This window comes from Podarcis pityusensis (assembly GCF_964106645.2).
Source record: "Podarcis pityusensis genome assembly, chromosome: 7".
Classification (NCBI taxonomy): domain Eukaryota; kingdom Metazoa; phylum Chordata; class Lepidosauria; order Squamata; family Lacertidae; genus Podarcis; species Podarcis pityusensis.
This window is the reverse complement of record NC_138031.1, coordinates 6,766,195-6,784,765: the sequence shown is the minus strand read 5'-3', so window position 1 is coordinate 6,784,765 and position 18,571 is coordinate 6,766,195. Positions and strand designations below refer to the sequence as shown.

General features: G+C 43.9%; 2 protein-coding genes across 4 annotated transcripts in view; one reads left to right on the top strand and one right to left on the bottom strand.

Annotated features, from left to right (window-relative positions):
- TRAPPC9 (trafficking protein particle complex subunit 9) overlaps positions 1-12,759 on the bottom strand; it is a 279,315-nt gene extending 266,556 nt beyond the window's left edge. For 2 of the 3 annotated variants that reach the window (XM_081012512.1, XM_081012514.1), the window contains exons 1-2: positions 12,620-12,759; positions 6,491-7,091 (exon numbers count right to left, since the gene is read on the bottom strand). In XM_081012512.1, the coding sequence (XP_080868638.1) occupies positions 6,491-7,074 (584 nt within the window). In that variant the 5' untranslated portion in view covers positions 7,075-7,091; positions 12,620-12,759. Of the gene's footprint in view, positions 1-6,490; positions 7,092-12,449; positions 12,563-12,619 lie in introns of those variants that run through there. The other variant, XM_081012513.1, reaches the window with a different exon arrangement.
- A 1,434-nt stretch (positions 12,760-14,193) lies between these two features.
- CHRAC1 (chromatin accessibility complex subunit 1) lies at positions 14,194-17,932 on the top strand. Its single transcript, XM_081012911.1, has 3 exons — positions 14,194-14,435; positions 16,445-16,571; positions 17,142-17,932. Exons 1-3 carry the CDS (start codon positions 14,280-14,282, stop codon positions 17,285-17,287), a joined length of 429 nt encoding a protein of 142 aa, XP_080869037.1. The 5' UTR covers positions 14,194-14,279; the 3' UTR covers positions 17,288-17,932.
- The last annotated feature ends 639 nt before the right edge of the window (positions 17,933-18,571 follow it).

Below are 18,571 nucleotides of genomic sequence, written 5' to 3'. Positions count from 1 at the left end.
AAGCAACACTATAGTATGCAACAGAGGCAAAGGAAGAAGGCAGCACACAAAAACTAGCTATTTTTAAAAATGCAATGTGATCAAAAGCCTACCTTTTGAGACCCAAAAACACACTCACAGGGCAGTACGAGAGAGAGAGAAAAGAAACAAGGAAGGAACAAAACAAAAATTAGAAACACACACAGTAATTAGAAATAAAATAGCCATGTATACACAGAAGAAGTGAAGGAAACCACACCGATTACTTAATAAAGAGATGTTTAGAAAGCACATTAGAATTACAGATTAGAAGAGCAAAGCAACTGTAAATTAATGGATCTTCATCAACATGTTTACAGGTGAATGATGCCTTTTGAGTTAAAAAACAAAATGATGCACCTATGACTGCATTTGAATCAGTGTACCATTTCACCAAAATGCTAAGAAGTAGCAAATACCAAAAATGTTAGCTACAATTCAACAACCTGACACTGTAATTAATTTTGTGTCAAACTGTGTTCTGTGGGAGCTGAGTGTGTTCCTGACTTTCAGTTTGTAGCTTAAGAAGCAATCCATCAGTTGTTCCAAATCCACCTACAATACTAAAAGCTTTTTGAAAAAAGATTTGTCAGCTCACACATTCTGGATATAAGCTATCATATAAAGAGGCCTTTTTTGGTCTAAAAACACATGACGTATCACCTTCAGGGAACTGAAAGCTAACCTGTTAATGACGGCCACCAAGTTTAATAAACAATTGATACTTTGTATAACTCTTTACTCAGTGACGTACCAAATATTGGATGTGTGAATGCGTTAGGAAACCCCTTCTTTGCTTCAGCACACAGAAGTTGTTAACAGTGCAATCTTATGGATGTTTACTCACAAGTAAGTTCAGTGAAGTTCAATGGGACTTACTCCAGGTGTGTATAGGATTGTAGCTTACAAGTAATTAATTTCATCTGTTCCTGGATAATTTAATTTTGGTTAGACGACCCTGCATGGGATCAGCAGCTCTGATTACACTCAATTAATACAGTGCAAACCTTTCCAGTACAAATAGATCTCCAATATCAACAAAAGGCAGGTGTTGCCATCTACTAACATGAGCTGTCTGGCTAATCACTACTTCAGCACCATGAACAGCAGTTGGATCCCAAAACCTGCTTAGGCTGACAGACAGGTTTGCCAGTTGCAGCAGAATCTATACTAAGAACAGCTCTTCCCCTAGTTATACCACAACCTGTTTTTTAAACTCCCCTTCATTTCAAAAGCAGTTCAGTTCACAGGAAGACTGATTTGTGTGTCCATGCATAAAGGGCTTAAAGTCCCTTTGAGCTCACAGAACTAGTTTCACAATTCTTCCAGTTGTGGACTATATTTTCAACAAGTGTTTAAATATCACTTATAGGGAAGGCAGGTCTGGAATAGAGGAGGAAAAGGAGACGTGAGCTGAAATTTCTCAGCCAACCACAAACGTGCTTCACAAACAATACAGCATTAGGTTGTATCCAACTAAGTCAGGGCAGACCCAAGGAAATTGATGAACATTACTTAGGGGGTGATCCTACAGCAAGACCTGCCAGGATAAGCCCCATAGGATGCAGAGGCTCTGAGGTTCAGCCAGACTCAGCCAGTGTTAAGTCCCCTGCCCCAGCTCAGCCGAAGATGCACTCGTGTAATTTACTCATCCAAGCTCAACCACCGGAAGAAGTTGGTATAAGCCCCCCAAACAGGGTGTTTTGGGGGCATGGAGGGAGGGGGACCAGAGAAAGGGGGAACTTAAGCTGGAGCCTGTTCAGCTCAATCGTGTGACCTGGCAACTCACCACAGAACACTATTTTAAAGACTTGTTCCCCTTCTGCCTGGCTAACGAAGAGCTGAACAGGGTTTTGATCTGATGTAACTTAACGCCAGCTTAAGTTACACTGCCTTGCTTCATGCTGGCTTCTTGTGCATAGGACTGCTTCCCTAAACTGCTGTCCATTGGCTTTAGTGGGTCTACCTCAAATATGACTAAATTTTATGGATTCCATTACTTGAAGACTTTTGTTAAGACTCTCATCATTGATTTTAAATGGGCAAGAAATGACAATTATTGAAAAAGAGGTAACTGCGTAGAAGTTTGGTTAGGCAGAATCAGGTTGCTACCCAACGGTAAGAAATGTTATTGAATCAAAAGAAGCACGGAGAACAGATAGTGTTGAAAATGACTATATCTAACTGGTTCTTTTCTTTACATTTTACAGCCCAGAACTCTAAGCTCCAATTTAAATGACTTAAAGCAGCACTGGTTCCAGTATTCTGAGGGTGGTGGAAGAATTGTTGTTGTTGTTTAGTCGTTTAGTCGTGTCCGACTCTTCGTGACCCCATGGACCAGAGCACGCCAGGCACTTCTGTCTTCCACTGTCTCCCGCAGTTTCGTCAAACGCATGCTTGTAGCTTCGAGAACACTGTCCAACCATCTCGTCCTCTGTCGTCCCCCTTCTCCTTGTGCCCTCAATCTTTCCCAACATCAGGGTCTTTTCCAGGGAGTCTTCTCTTCTCATGAGGTGGCCAAAGTATTGGAGCCTCAATGGAAGAATACTGCAACTGAACTATGTCCAATCTGAAGTAAATCCCATTGAATTCAATGGAGCCAACTACCAGGTAAGTGGTATTAGGATTGCACCCTTAGTTCCAACACTCCATAAAAGTTAAGCATCTATGGTATTCTTTTTTTAATATACACTCAAAGACTGTCCTACAGTTATGTCAACACCATTAAGGGTCTTGCCATAGCATGTACCCATGTAAAAAGAAAGAAATTGGCTAATCTGCTACCAATGAAGCACAATACAAATAACTACCACCATAATCACATCTACCTAAATTGCAGAATAAATGTGGCAGCTATGTATCTGATGTGAATCTCACGCATGATGAACTGCAGTTCATGAAGGTAATATGCTCACTTGTGTGTACAACATTTTCAAGTACATCTAATGATGCCAATCTACTGCAGGCAATTTCCTACATTACTTACAAAAATAATTTCAAACACCTGCAGTCACCTCTCTGCTATGGTCTAAAATGAGATACTACCACCTAAAAATCTGAAATATACATTTTTCTAACTTCAAGAAACAATTGCATATTAACAGCCACAAAAAATTAATTTTCACATTTATTGAGGAATCCTGAAATTAGAAAACAGACTATTATTTGTGGGTGCCTGCAATATGATTTCTGTATGTACCTACTATATTAACATTCCAGTGAAAATAAAAAGAATTCATGTGTCTGCTAGAAATAAAGGTAAAGGTAAAGGTACCCCTGCCCGTACGGGCCAGTCGTGTCCGACTCTAGGGTTGTGCGCCCATCTCACTTAAGAGGCCGGGGGCCAGCGCTGTCCGCAGACACTTCCGGGTCACGTGGCCAGCGTGACAAGCTGCATCTGGCAAGCCAGCGCAGCACACGGAAACGCTGTTTACCTTCCCGCTATAAAGCGGTACCTATTTATCTACTTGCACTTCGACAAGCTTTCGAACTGCTAGGTGGGCAGGAGCTGGGACGAAAGACGGGAGCTCACCCCGCCGTGGGGATTCGAACCGCCGACCGTACGATCGGCAAGTCCTAGGTGCTGAGGTTTTACCCACAGCGTCACCCACGCCCCAATACACTGCTAGAAATACACATAAGCGATTTCTGGGACGTGTGATACCTTAATCAACCACCGCATGTTTACAGGGATTAAAATGGCTTTCAAATGCTGAGCTAAAACAGAGCACCTTTCAAAATGCATGTTCTCCTTTCCTCTGCTTTTTCTTTGCTTTTTAGATACTGGTACATACATCTACATATGTCTTCTAAGTGTATCATAGGTGTCTGGGGTAGCCTGTTGTTGGTTGTTGTTGACATCCATCTGTCTTGAGAGACAATGGAGTGTGCCTCCAGGGGGTGAAGTCAAACTGCTACATTAGCAGCACTGAAGTGACCACCCTGGGGCGCAAGCCTGAGCGGTGTGCATGGAGGTCTTGGGCTACCCAGACAACAAGTCACACACACCCTCCACCTCGCTGATGTGGTCTGAAGGAAAGCAAGGCAATACATCTGGCACCAGCAGCAGTTGCCAGAAGGAGGCATACAAGGCACCATCCAACTGTCTAGGGATTGTTTACACCTTAGCCTTAGGGTTTACTCCTTATCCTTTTCTTTTGCTGAAGATATTCCATAAGGCAGCAGAGGTTTAGGATCAGAGCTTTCCTTCTCCTAAATGGGCTACCTTCCCAGGTTGACAAGCCCTGTCTGCCCCTCACTTCTGTCCAGGAATAACATAGGTGTACAGGAGTAGCCTGTGTGGTACCCTTCGGATGTTGCTGAACTCCAACTACAATCAGTCACAGTCAGCAAGGCCTGAGTGGTCAAGGATGCTGAAAAACAATATCTGAAGGACACAATGTTGACCATCCCTGTCCTAGGCCATATTCAAAGAGTGAACAATTTGGGATGAAATGAAATGCTAAAGTTACTTCCTGGTTAAATCAGAACAACTTAATATATGAGCACTTTGACTTAGATTATCAAAATTAATTCGCATTGAGATCTCCCAGAAAAGTGATGAGAACTATAGCAAACGAAACACAAATATTATCTAACAAAGCAGGCGAAATATTACACATTGCCAGGGATGGAAGAAGGTGCAACAAGGGGAGGGGGGAGACACTTTACAATTAAGAGAGCAATCCTATCGCAAGATCTGCCAGGACAAGTGGGTTAGGATCCAGGGGATCTCCAGCTGGGCTATGCAAGCTCACTCTCAGTTCAGCCAAGACCCTGCTGCCTGAGCTAAACCTGATGGATCGTAAACTGGCATAAGTCCTGAAAAGGGGTTGCTGTGGGGTTGTGGTGGGATTAGGATGAGAGAGGTGAGACTTAAACTGGATCCTAAGCTTGTTCAGCTGCCTTAACTTACACAGGCTTGTGTTTGGATTCCTCCCTAAATCAGTGGGACTTACCTCTAAGTAAAACATCAAAGAACTGGGACGTGAACTTTCACGTAAAAAGGTATTTAACTTTTGCAGGATAGTGTCAATGTGACTCAAGTTCACTATGACTAGGGACTGATCAGAGAGACCACCAACTAGAGTGACAACTCATTAGTATTTGAGTACCACAATATCCAGGATATGTCATTGACAACATCTGTTTTGAATGAGCAAATAAAAAAATCAACAGCTTCATAATTGTTGTGTGTGAAGTAAACAGCCATAGGGCACTTAAACAAAATACTGCAAGATCATAAATGAAATAAAACTATTGGAAGTAGAGACTTTCAGAGTCATAGACCATCTGCAAGGCAGACTCCTATACCTCTGGTTTTGTACTTTCATCATACCCATCAAAATGAGTCAAAATGGAACAATCTTGTTCACATTTACAAAAAAATACTACTCCCTGGTAAATATACCTAGGACTGCAGCCTCCAGTATGAATGCCCGAGGCTGCAATTTCATGTTCACTTTCTTGGGGATGAGTTCCATTAAACAGAGTGGATTCTATTCAAAGTACACATCCACATAATTAAACTGTTACTTCTGTAGCAGGGAGACTGTATCAGTCATTTGAGGGGAAAAGTGAAAAGCCTAACCACAAAGGAGGGACCAGACCAGTAGGACAGGAGATGCATACTTCTAATACAGTGGTACCTCAGGTTAAGTACTTAATTCGTTCCGGAGGTCCGTACTTAACCAGAAACTGTTCTTAACCTGAAGCACCACTTTAGCTAATGGGGCCTCCTGCTGCTGCCGCGCCGCCGGAGCCCAATTTCTGTTCTCATCCTGAAGCAAAGTTCTTAACCTGAAGCACTATTTCTGGGTGAGCGGAGTCTGTAACCTGAAGCGTCTGTAACCCAAGGTACCACTGTATCGCTAAACTGAATGAAGGATCATCCGAAGAGAGCAAGCAGCAATTCACAAGAAAAAGAATGCCCTGTGTGCTCTCTCACATGCAGATGGCAGCGCTCTGTAGATGCAGAAATGCATTTTGGACTTGAGTGTTGTGTAAGTCTACAGTATTAGATGATAATCTATAGCATTCCTGTGTATACTCACAAGGAATTACCATACTTAAATGCTGTAAACTATTTTACATAGAATCTTCATTTGAAGAGTTTTGTCTTAAAAAGTATTTCAGCTGTAGAAACCTGGGAGAAGGGGGTAACAGGAGTCCTATATCATTATTATTATTGCTACCCCCCCAACAAAAATTCCCATGGTAGATCTTTTCCCCTCAAATATTCTGCCAGTCCCCCCCCCCCCCGGCTTACATCTACATCAGAAACAAGTTTATCAAGAATGCTCACAAATGTCAGTTAACAACAGCACCCTGTTACTCATTGTTTTTAAATTGTCAACAAGGCAGGTTTGAGGGACAGGAGCAGTATTTTCCCAGCTATAGCAGGGGACTAGTACCTCTAGCTGGCCAAACAAGAGACATAAATTTTAGATCTGTATTTTGTGAAGGTACTTACCTACTATCTGTATCCAGGCCTACAAAATCCTTTTTTTCAAAAGGAACACAGAGAAGTGGGATCTTATCTCCAGACTTATCAGTGGCTCTGTCAAGACGTTTGGATTCTAATACAATGAAGAGAGATTCAATGAAGTCTTCTATCCTCTTTTCTACATTTTCACATTCATCATAACTAGGATAAAATGCCACATCTGTACGAGGTTGCTCTGCAATTTCTCCTTGAAGCCCGAAGACAAATAGCCGAGAATCATAAAGTGTGGAGCCATATATTTCCTTCTGAAGGTGGAATTTTTCAAAGGTCTGAGGCCAGTCTTTTGCAGAGGAGCAGTCTGTGATGGTTATGAGTCCCACCACTTTGCGGTGTGTCTGAAAATCCCCCCATTCATTGTTCTCCGGTGGGTAATGATGTCTATAGCGGATGTAAAGGATGCGCTGAGAGTCGCGTACGTTGATCTGACTCACAGTTGAAATCCGCTTGTAGATCTTAAAAAAGCTCTCTTCAGGGACAATCCCAACTGGCTGGACCACAACTAGTAGAGTTTGATGGTCTTCTGCACACTGCATGTAGTCAGGGACACTCATTTTGCATCACCCGTATACTAATGAAACAAACAAACAAAAATTTCCTGTTAGATTGTTGCAGGAGTACCCATCATTTTAGAAGTTACAAATGGATTAAGGATTAGCTCTATTCTTCAAATTCAGTGTCAACTGCAGCTTTATTAAGCAAGTTATCAGATCCTGAGTAGGCTATCACACATCACAGTTTGTTAATCTTTATTTATTCATTTATATCCCACCATTTCTCCAAAAAGCTCAAGGTGACATAAATGTTTCTCCCCTGTCCTCATTTAATCCCCACAGTAGCCCTGAGATAGGTTAGGTTGAGAAGCAGGATTTGAACTGAGTGGGGATTTGAACCCTGGTCTCACAAGTCCTAGTTCAACACGCAAACCACTACACCACACTGGCTCCCAAACTTAAATTTCCTCACAGCATGCTTTACTGCTTGTATAGAATGTTCAGATGTAGAAAGACACAGAATGTTCTATATACATAGAAAGCCAGGAGCAGCCACCAGGGTTAAGAAACTACTGGGGCAAATTTTGGGAGCCCTGGAACTGGAAATATCTTAAATAAGGGAGCTTCTTAAATAAATGGCAACCCAGCCAGATGGATGGGGTATAAATAATAATAATAATAATAATAATAATACTGTGTCCAGTCTGCAGCAAGGAGAAAAGTGGTGAGAGGAGACACCTGAGTCACTACTCCAGGATTTCACCAGCTGTTTTCAGACTACAACTCCCATCATCCCTCACCACTGGTCCTGTCTAGCTAGGGATGATGGGAGTTGTGGTGCAAAAACAGCTGGGGACCCAAGTTTGGGGAAGCCTTGCTCAACACCAGGCTTCCTCAAATTTGGCCCTCCAAATGTTTTGAGCCCCTTCATGGATCACTGCCTTGCCGTGGCGAAGGGGCTTGAATAACTCAGAGAAGCTATGAACTATGCCGAGCAGGGCACCCAAGATGAACAGGTCATAGTGGAGAGTTTGGACCAAACGTGATCCACCTGGAGCAGAAACCAGCAAGCCACTCCAGTATCCCTGCCAAGAAAACTCCATGGACAAAGACAACAGGCATATAAAAGTTATGACGCTGGAAGATGAGCCCCTCAGGTCGGAAGGCGTCCAACATGCTACTGGGGAAGAGCGGAGGACAAGTACAAGTAGATTCAGAGCTGATGAAGTGGCTGGGCCAAAGCCGAAAGGATGCTCAGTTGCGGATATGCCTGGAAGTGAAAGGAAAGTCCAATGCTGTAAAGAAAAATATTGCAGAGGAACCTGGAATGTAAGAACCATGAACCTGGGTAAGTTGGGTGTGGTCAAAAATGAGATGGCAAGAATAAATATTGACATCCTGGGCATCAGTGAACTAAAATGGACAGGAATGGGCGAATTCAGTTCGGATGACCATCATATCTACTACTGTGGGCAAGAAACCCGCAAAAGAAATGGAGTGGCCCTCATAGTCAACAAAAGAGTGGCGAAAGCTGTACTGGGATGCAATCTGAAAAATGATAGAATGATCTCGATATGAATCCAAGGCAGACCTTTTAACATCACAGTAATCCAAGTTTATGCATCAACTACTAGTGCTGAAGAAACTGAAATTGACCAATTCTATGAAGACTTACAACATCTTATAGAAGTGACACCAAAGAAGGATGTTCTTCTCATTATAGGGGATTGGAATGCTAAAGTAGGGAATCAAGAGATAAAAGGAACAACAGGCAAGTTTGGTCTTGATCAAAACGAAGCAGGGCAAAGGCTAATAGAGTTCTGTCAAGAGAACAAGCTGGTCATCACAAACACTCTTTTCCAACAACACAAGAGACGACTCTACACATGGACATCACCAGATGGGCAGCACCGAAATCAGATTGATTATATTCTCTGCAGCCAAAGATGGAGAAGCTCTATACAGTCAGCAAAAACAAGACCTGGAGCTGACTGTGGCTCAGATCATCAGCTTCTTATAGCAAAATTCAAGCTTAAACTGAAGAAAGTAGGAAAAACCACTGGGCCGGTAAGATACAATCTAAGTCAAATCCCTTATGAATACACAGTGGAAGTGAGGAACAGGTTTAAGGATTTAGATTTGGTGGACAGAGTGCCTGAAGAACTATGGATGGAGGCTCGCAACATTATACAGGAGGCAGCAACAAAAACCATCCCAATGAAAAGGAAATGCAAGAAAGCAAAGTGGCTGTCCAACGAGGCCTTACAAATAGCGGGGGAGAGAAGGCAAGCAAAATGCGAGGGAGATAGAGAAAGATACAGGAAATTGAATGCAGATTTCCAAAAAATAGCAAGGAGAGACAAGAAGGCCTTCTTAAACGAGCAATGCAAAGAAATAGAGGAAAACAACAGAATGGGAAGAACCAGAGATCTGTTCAAGAAAATTGGAGATATGAAAGGTACATTTCATTCAAAGATTACCATAATAAAGGACAAAAGTGGTAAGGACCTAACAGAAGCAGAAGACATCAAGAAGAGGTGGCAAGAATACACAGAGGAATTATACCAGAAAGATATGGATGTCTCATACACCCCAGGTAATGTGGTTGCTGACCTTGAGCCAGACATCCTGGAGAGTGAAGTCAAATGGGCCTTAGAAAGCACTGCAAATAACAAGGCCAGTGGAAGTGATGGTATCCCAGCTGAACTATTTAAAATTTTAAAAGATGATGCTGTTAAGGTGCTACACTCAATATGCCAGCAAGTTTGGAAAACTCAGCAGTGGCCAGAGGATTGGAGAAGATCAGTCTACATCCCAATCCCAAAGAACGGCAGTGCTAAAGAATGCTCCAACTATCGCACAATTGCACTCATTTCACACGCTAGCAAGGTTATGCTTAAAATTCTACAAGGAAGGCTCAAGCAGTATGTGGACCGAGAACTCCCAGAAGTGCAAGCTGGATTTAGAAAAGGCAGAGGAACCAGAGACCAAATTGCAAACATGCGCTGGATTATGGAGAAAGCTAGAGAGTTCCAGAAAGACATCTACTTCTGCTTCATTGACTATGCAAAAGCCTTTGACTGTGTCGACCACAGCAAACTATGGCAAGATCTTAAAGAAATGGGAGTGCCTGATCACCTCATCTGTCTCCTGAGAAATCTCTATGTGGGACAAGAAGCTACAGTTAGAACTGGATATGGAACAACTGATTGGTTCAAAATTGGGAAAGGAGTACGACAAGGCTGTATTTTGTCTCCCTGCATATTTAACTTATATGCAGAATTCATCATGCGAAAGGCTGGGCTGGATGAATCCCTAGCCGGAATTAAAATTGCCGGAAGAAATATCAACAACCTCAGATATGCAGATGACACAACCTTGATGGCAGAAAGTGAGGAGGAATTAAAGAACCTTTTATTGAGGGTGAAAGAGGAGAGCGCAAAATATGATCTGAAGCTCAACATCAAAAAAACTAAGATCATGGCCACTGGTCCCATCACCTCCTGGCAAACAGAAGGGGAAGAAATGGAGGCAGTGAGAGATTTTACTTTCTTGGGCTCCATGATCACTGCAGATGGTGACAGCAGCCACGAAATTAAGAGATGCCTGCTTCTTGGGAGAAAAGCGATGACAAACCTAGACAGCATCTTAAAAAGTCGAGACATCACCTTGCCAACAAAGGTCCGTATAGTAAAAGCTATGGTTTTCCCAGTAGTGATGTATGGAAGTGAGAGCGGGACCATAAAGAAGGCTGATCGCCGAAGAATTGATGCTTTTGAATTATGGTGCTGGAGGAGACTCTTGAGAGTCCCATGGACTGCAAGAAGATCAAACGTATCCATTCTTAAAGAAATCAGCCCTGAGTGCTCACTGGAAGGACAGATCCTGAAGCTGAGGCTCCAATACTTTGGCCACCTCATGAGAAGAGAAGACTCCCTGGAAAAGACCCTGATGCTGGGAAAGATGGAGGGCACAAGGAGAAGGGGACGACAGAGGACGAGATGGTTGGATAGTGTCTTCAAAGCTACCAGCATGAGTTTGACCAAACTGCGGGAGGCAGTGGAAGACAGAAGTGCCTGGCGTGCTCTGGTCCAAGGGGTCACGAAGAGTCGGACACGACTAAACGACTAAACAACAACAATGTTTTGAGACTACAGTTCCCATCATTCCTGACCACTGGTCCTGCTAGCTAGGGATCATGGGAGTTGTAGGCCAAAAACATCTGGAGGGCAGAGTTTGAGGAAGCCTGTGCTAGACTAATCTAGAGGGAATTTTGACTTGTCACCCAGGACAGAAGGGAAAGCTGCACCCGCTGAAAATTCCCTCACTGACCCTGGGGTTTTTCTTTAGGGAGGAGTGGGGTGCATAGCTGTCAACTTTCAGATTTGAAAATAAGGGATCAGCAGCCTCGAAAATAAGGGGTCAGCAGCCTCACCTGTCCCGGGGACAGTCTACGGGATATCTAACAATCCGGGATAGCAGCAGGAAACGGCGCTGGAATAAGGGAATTTCCCGCAAAAAAAGGGAAGGTTGACAGCTATGGCACTGGGTTGGGGAAGGGCACCTAAAACCACTGAACGGCAAAGTTGGGGAGGGTCCCCAGGGGGTCATCTAGTCCAACTCCCCGCCTCCTAGCAGTGAGGGGGGGGAATCCTCTTCCTCCTGTGCGGGGAGAGGAGGGCGTGGGGCAGTGGAAGGACAGAAAGCAAGCCCCAGCCACACATGAATGTATATATATATATATATATATATATACACACATATATGAAAGGATTACAGTATTACTAGTTTTATGACATTAACAAAACAATAACAACAATTCGTAATTATAACAGCCTCAGAGGTGCATGATAGGGATGATGGGAGTTGTGGTCCAAAAACAGCTGGGGACCCAAGTTTGGGGAAACCTTGCTCTACTCCAGGCTTCCTCAAATTCGGCCCTCCAGATGTTTTGAGTCTACAGTTCCCATCATCCCTGCCCACTGGTCCTGCTAGATAGGGATCATGGGAGTTGTAGGCCAAAAACATCTGGAGGGCAGAGTTTGAGAGGGAATTTTGACTTGTCACCCAGGATAGAAGGAAAAGCTGCACCTGCTGAAAATTCTCTCACTGACCCTGAGGTTTTTCTTTAGGGAGGAGTGGGGTGGGGAAGGACACCTAAAACCACTGGAAGGCAAAGCTGGGAAGGGTCCCCAGGGGCTCATCTAGTCCAACCCCCCGCCTCCTAGAAATGAAAAACAATCCTCTTCCTCCTGTTTGGGGAGAGGAGGGCGTGGGGCGGTGAAGGAGAGAAAGCAAACCCCAGCCAGACATGAACGCTTATATATATATATATATATACACACACACACACACACACACACACGAAAGGATTACAGTATTATTAGTTTTATGACATTAGCAAAATAATAACAAAAATTCGTAATTATAACTGCCTCAGAGGTGCACGATAGAGGGACACACGGAAGGGAAGGGGAAGCTGAGGTAAAATATCTGTGTGTGAGAGAAGGGGGGAGGTGAAAGTTTGTGAGGCGAAAGCGGCCCCTCCCCCCTCCTCTCCCCCTCCCCCACCGCAATAAAGGGAGGGGGGCTCCGGCTCACTCACTCAGCCCGGGCGACGCAATAGCTCCGCCTCCTCTCGGCCTCTTCCTCAGCGCGCCCGCCCCACAGGCAGAAGGGAGCGGAACTCGCCGGTGCGGGGAGGGAGGGCCTTGACTGCGCAGCCGCCTAGCCGCCGAGACGAAGTACGCACGCGCAGGAGTCCCCACGCGAGAGTTGGTCCCGCCCCTCCGTATGGAGTAAGGCCACGGGACTACAACTCCCGTCATGCCCGGCTATGGGCCACACAGGCTGAGGGCTGGTGGGAGTTGGAGTCGCCCTGCGACTTGTAAAGGGCAGGCGTCTCCCCGCCCCCATCGCTGACTTAAAGAGGAAACGCTCAGCAAATGGAGCGTTTATTTTATTTTATTTTGCTCCGCACAAACTCTTTGGGTTGCTTTGGGGCGAGATAAAGCGACGGACAAGTAGTAGTAGTACAGGAGTAATAATAATAATAGTTGTTTCCAAGCGACGGTTACTTCAGACATGCCAAAGTATTATTATTATTATTATTATTATTATTAGTTGTTGTTGTTGTTTAGTCATGTCCGACTCTTCGTGATCCCATGGACCAGAGCACGCCAGGCACTCCTGTCTTCCACTGCCTCCCGCAGTTTGGTCAAACTCGTGCTGGTAGCTTCGAGAACACTGTCCCACCATCTTGTCCTCTGTCGTCCCCTTCTCCTTGTGCCCTGCATCTTTCCCAACATCAGGGTCTTTTCCAGGGAGTCTTCTCTTCTCATGAGGTGGCCAAAGTCTTGGAGCCTCAGCTTCAGGATCTGTCCTTCCAGGGAGCACTCAGGGCTGATTTCCTTCAGAATGGATAGGTTTGATCTTCTTGCAGTCCATGGGACTCTCAAGAGTCTCCTCCAGCACCATAATTCAAAAGCATCAATTCTTCGGTGATCAGCCTTCTTTATGGTCCAGCTCTCACTTCCATACATCACTACTGGGAAAACCATAGCTTTAACTATACAGACCTTTGTTGGCAGGGTGATGTCTCTGATTTTTCAGATGCTGTCTAGGTTTGTTGGGTTGCTATTTGGGTTGCTTTAGGGCAAGATAAAGCGACGGACAAATAGTAGTGGTAATAATAATAATAATAATAATAATAGTTGTTTCCAAGCGACGGTTACTTCAGACATGCCAAAGTATTAGTAGTAGTAGTAGTAGTACTATTGGTTTTATTATTTTATGTTTATAAGGCGGTTGGTTAGTGTGGGGCTAACGCCAAGATCGTGGGTTCGATCCCTATAAGGGATATTCCTGCGTTGCAGGGGAGTTAGAGAGGCTTCGACCTCTACAATTCCATGCTTCTATATTTATTTACACTCCGCCTTCTCCCCAGAATGGATTCCAGGGGGCGAATGTACTGTACTGACGAAGATTCTGCGCGGATATAATGCGTATACGTTGCGCTCAAGGTCGCTGACGAGTGATGTCACAGACGTGCCTTGCGGGACTTGTAGTCTTTCGTAACGAGGCGGCTCGCCGCGCGTTTGGGCTCAGAGAGAGGGAGGCGGGCTGGTGGCCGCAGTGCACTGTGGGAAAGGTAGTTCCGAACTCCCTGCGACGCCGCAGCCAGAGCGGAGACGAGAACTACAAATCCCAGGGGAGGAGGCGGGGCTTCCGGCGGAGGCCGCGCGGTTGTGGGAGGGAGATGGAAGATGGCGTCGCGGGTGAGTGGAATCGGCGGTAGTGGCGGCGGCGAAGAAAACCGTCTGGTGTCGCTGCCGTTGTCTCGCATCCGGGTGATCATGAAGAGCTCGCCTGAGGTCTCCAGCATCAACCCGGACGCCATTTTCCTCACGGCGAAGGCCACGGTAGGGCCCCGGCAGGGACGCTTCTGAGGGGAATGCGAAGGCCGCGAGGGAGACGCCGGCGGGAGACTGCGCTTGAGGCAGCTCCGACGGTGGCAGCGGCTCTCCTGTGGAGACCAAGCTCCTGGGAAGGTGGGGTGTTTTTTCTAAACAAGAGACACATACATACATACATATGTATGTGTACAGTGGTACCTCGGGTTACAGACGCTTCAGGTTACAGACGCTTCAGGTTACAGATTCCGTTAACCCAGAAATAGTGCTTCAGGTTATGAACGTTGCTTCAGGATGAGAACAGAAATCGGGCGCAGCGACAGCAGGAGGCCCCATTAGCTAAAGTGGTGCTTCAGGTTAAGAACAGTTTCAGGTTAAGAACGGACCTCCAGAACGAATTAAGTTCTTAACCCGAGGTACCACTGTATTCTGTTCAGTCCTACCTCGCAAGGTTGTTGTGAGGAAAGATGGGGACCCAGGGGAGTTTTCACGTCTCCCGCCTTGAGCTTGACTCATTAACTTACTCTCTTTCTATGCAAAGTGGCTCCAGAGCAACAGTGACATACAGTAATAGAGCATCACAACTACAACATGAACATAAGTCAGCAGTAGATCAAGCGCATTCTATAAAATGCTAGCAACAAAACAACTTTTTGTAAAAAAGAAAGAAAAACTAAACAGCACAATTACAGCAAATGTCAACTTTGGAACTCCCTGCCTAGGGAAACCAAACTCACTAGCTCCTTGCTGCCCTTCTGCCAGCAGCTGAAGGCATTCTTGTTCCAACAGGCTTTTGGGAACTGACTGCATTTGGTGCCTTGCTGGGGGTGTTTTTTGTAATGATTTTTAGGGTTTTAAGAAATCTATGTATGTATGTATGTTTTAATTGTCAGTGATTGTTGCTTTTCTGTGTTTATAGCTGTTACTTTTATCTGTAAGGCAGGGGGAAAGGCAGGGTATAGCTAAATATGTCTTATTTATTTGGCAATCACTCATAGCCAAGTAAGATTGTCTTCCATAAGCATGGTTTTTTTGTTTTGTGTCTCTTAATTAAATAAATTTTATTAGTATTTTCCACACAACAACAACACGAAAAATATCCAAAAAAAATAACAATACACAAAAACCAACATTCGAAAACTAAAAAAACAACAACTAAAAAAAACACAAATCCATATCTTACAAGTTAATAATATATATTATATAATATAAACACGGTTTTAACAATGAGTCTGTAAGTGACTGTGGAGGCCAATTCTGGATGCACACGTCCTTCCAATGGGGACATTGGTTTCCAGGCGGGAGTTGATCACGGTGAGGGTTTGCCAAGCGTGCCTTCCTCCTAGCACGTTTCTCCCTTGCGTCCTGAGTTCAAGTGTCTTCAAAGCCCATGACACCTTTGGTAAAGGCTGTTCTCCAACTGGAGCACTCACAGGCCAGTGTTTCCCAGTTGTCAGGGTTTATACTGTACTACATTTTTTTAGATTTGTTTTGAGACAGTCTTTAAACCTCTTTTGTTGACCACCAGCATTACACTTTCCATTTATAAGTTTGGAATAAGAGTAGTTGCTTTGGAAGACGAGTAGCAGGAGGGACAACAGTGGTGATAAAAAGTGTAGCTTAGATTCCCAGCCCATGATCAGCCTACTATGGGACATATTTTGTATTGCATTGCAAATATCTATTGATTGACGAAATCAATTGTGTGCCACTTTTCCTCCAAGGAACTATGGGGGGGCATGCACAGTTTTTGTCCTCCCAATTTTCTCCTCGCAACAACCCTGAGAGATAAGTTAATCTGAGAGTGACTGACTGCCCCAGGGTCACTGAGTGAGCTTTATGACTGGGGAGAGGTTTGAATGCTGGTCCCCTAGCACTCTAACCACTGCACCACGATACCTCCTCTTGTTATAGTACCCTCTGTGGTTCCAAGAGGGTGTTTGATGTAATTACAATAAAATAGCGTACGCCAAATAATATATGCCTGACTCATTGGTATACTATATTCTTATCCTTAGGAGCTGTTTGTCCAGTATTTAGCCGTGCATTCCTACAAGCACGGCCAGGGAAAGAACAAAACATCATTAACCTACAGTGACTTGTCCCATACAGCAGAGAACTATGATACATTTCAGTTCCTTGCAGGTAGGTCTTTACTCTTATCGGTCATGTAATTGTTGCAGATTTTTGAGTCCCCAATGGCGAAGTTGGTTCTGTTAAGACTACAAACCACCTTAAAAAGTCTCCTGGAACTGTTTTCCACTGATACAAAGGAGGTGGCAAAGAAGGTCGTCTTTGCCATCGCCATCACCACTTGGTAGGCTCAATGTTAAGCTCTAACTCATGTTTGGTCCCATTTGGAATGGGTTTTTTGCCACTGGTGCTCTAGCCATCTCAGCAATTGTTTCATCGCTGAATGAGAGAAACATGAGAGTTATGGATGATGGGCAGAGAGAATGACTAGGATAGATTTCCTGTTCAAATCCATTCTAGTTTCTAAGTCTTCACAAGTCACCTCCTTAAGTTTACCAAATGCTCTTGGACAACCATAGCAGTGGGGGGGATTTTTTTGGAAGATTTTTGTAGATGTAAAAGTCTGCGTTGGGTATGTGGTTCCATTGTGAACCTTACATTGGGCCACACCTCTCCTTAGTTATTTTCTAGCACCTGTAAGAATGCTTCTGTAATCATTTAATGAAGGTGCCCTTCTTCCAGATATCCTGCCAAAGAAGATCTTGGCTAGCAAATATCTAAAAATGCTTGAGAGAGAAAAAGAGGGTGGAGAAGAAGAAGAGGAGGAGGAGGAGGAGGCGGCAGAAGAGGAAGAGGATGAAGAAAGTGAAGAGGAAGAAGCATCTTGAGGGTGACAAATGACTAGACTTACAGCACATCCCTGTTACACATTAACTTGTGTTGAAGTAAAGTCCTGTTATCTCTGCATTGGTTGAAAATGGAACAACTGGATTGCCAGTTTGTTTTACAATATATACAAGAGCCATAAGTGTGGGACTGAACTTGTGAAGAGATTTTTATTTTTATTTTAAAATACAGCTCTTTGTTAAAAGCTTACTAACTACGTATCAAACATTCTTATCTTGTGGATACTGTATTTCCAATACAGAGGTTTCTTCCTCTGCCCACATTGGGCAGCTCAGCAGTGACAATGGACCTTCTAATAGGGAACAATTCATTTAACAGCTTCATAGAAACCAAACATAATGCACAATGTCCAGCCTAGTTGGGAACAAATGGGGAAACTCTTTTCATGTTTTTGTTTTTGTTTTTAATTACTACTTGCAGTGATGTTATGCATTTTGTTAAGGGGGGGAATCTGCTCTGCCTCATGTTAATATGTATATTTTGAAAGGATGTTAAATATAGAAGTAGCATTTCCACAGCAGGGACTCTTTCCCATTTTGAGTAAGAGATGTACTTTATTCTTTAAACAGTGGCAACATTTGTAGAATACTTGTTCTAATGAATGTTTTATAAAAATGAATTCAGAAGATTTTTGTATAAGCACTTTTCCTTTGCATTTCCTTTGAAACTTGAACCTGTTCAGGGATTGGGCCAAAGGCTTAGTGAAGGCTGTTTTGTGTGTCTGAGTGATGTAAAACTTAATTGAAGTGGGATAATAGGTGAGCATTCCAAGGCAGGGAGAGTACTAAAATGTGATTTTTGATCCATTTACACTATGTACTAGGCCACCCATCCTCTTGCACCAACTCTGTAGTTGCTTCCATCAACATGTTGAATGATAAGAGATGCTTTGTTTGAAATTGCTTGAAAGGTTTAGTACTAAATGTTTATATAGCCAGCTCATCCACAGGAAAAGAAATTCCTTCCTTAGTCTTTACTTTCAAAAAAAAATGAAGCACTTACTAAAGATTTTGCTTCACCGGCTTCTATGCTGTGATGACCCACATGGCAGAACCTTCCCTGCTACTCAAGGGCAGGTGCTATCTCAGGGGTGTCTGCCTGTGCTCTGGAAGCCACTGGAGGTTGAGTGGTTCCAGACCATCACAGGCTTTTAAAAAAGTCAAATTGGGACTGGAGGTTTGCAATATTGGTATTACATTATACCCACCCTTCAAATTCTCCTGCTGCACTGTCAATTAACCCTCTGGAGTTCTTAAAATATGGGT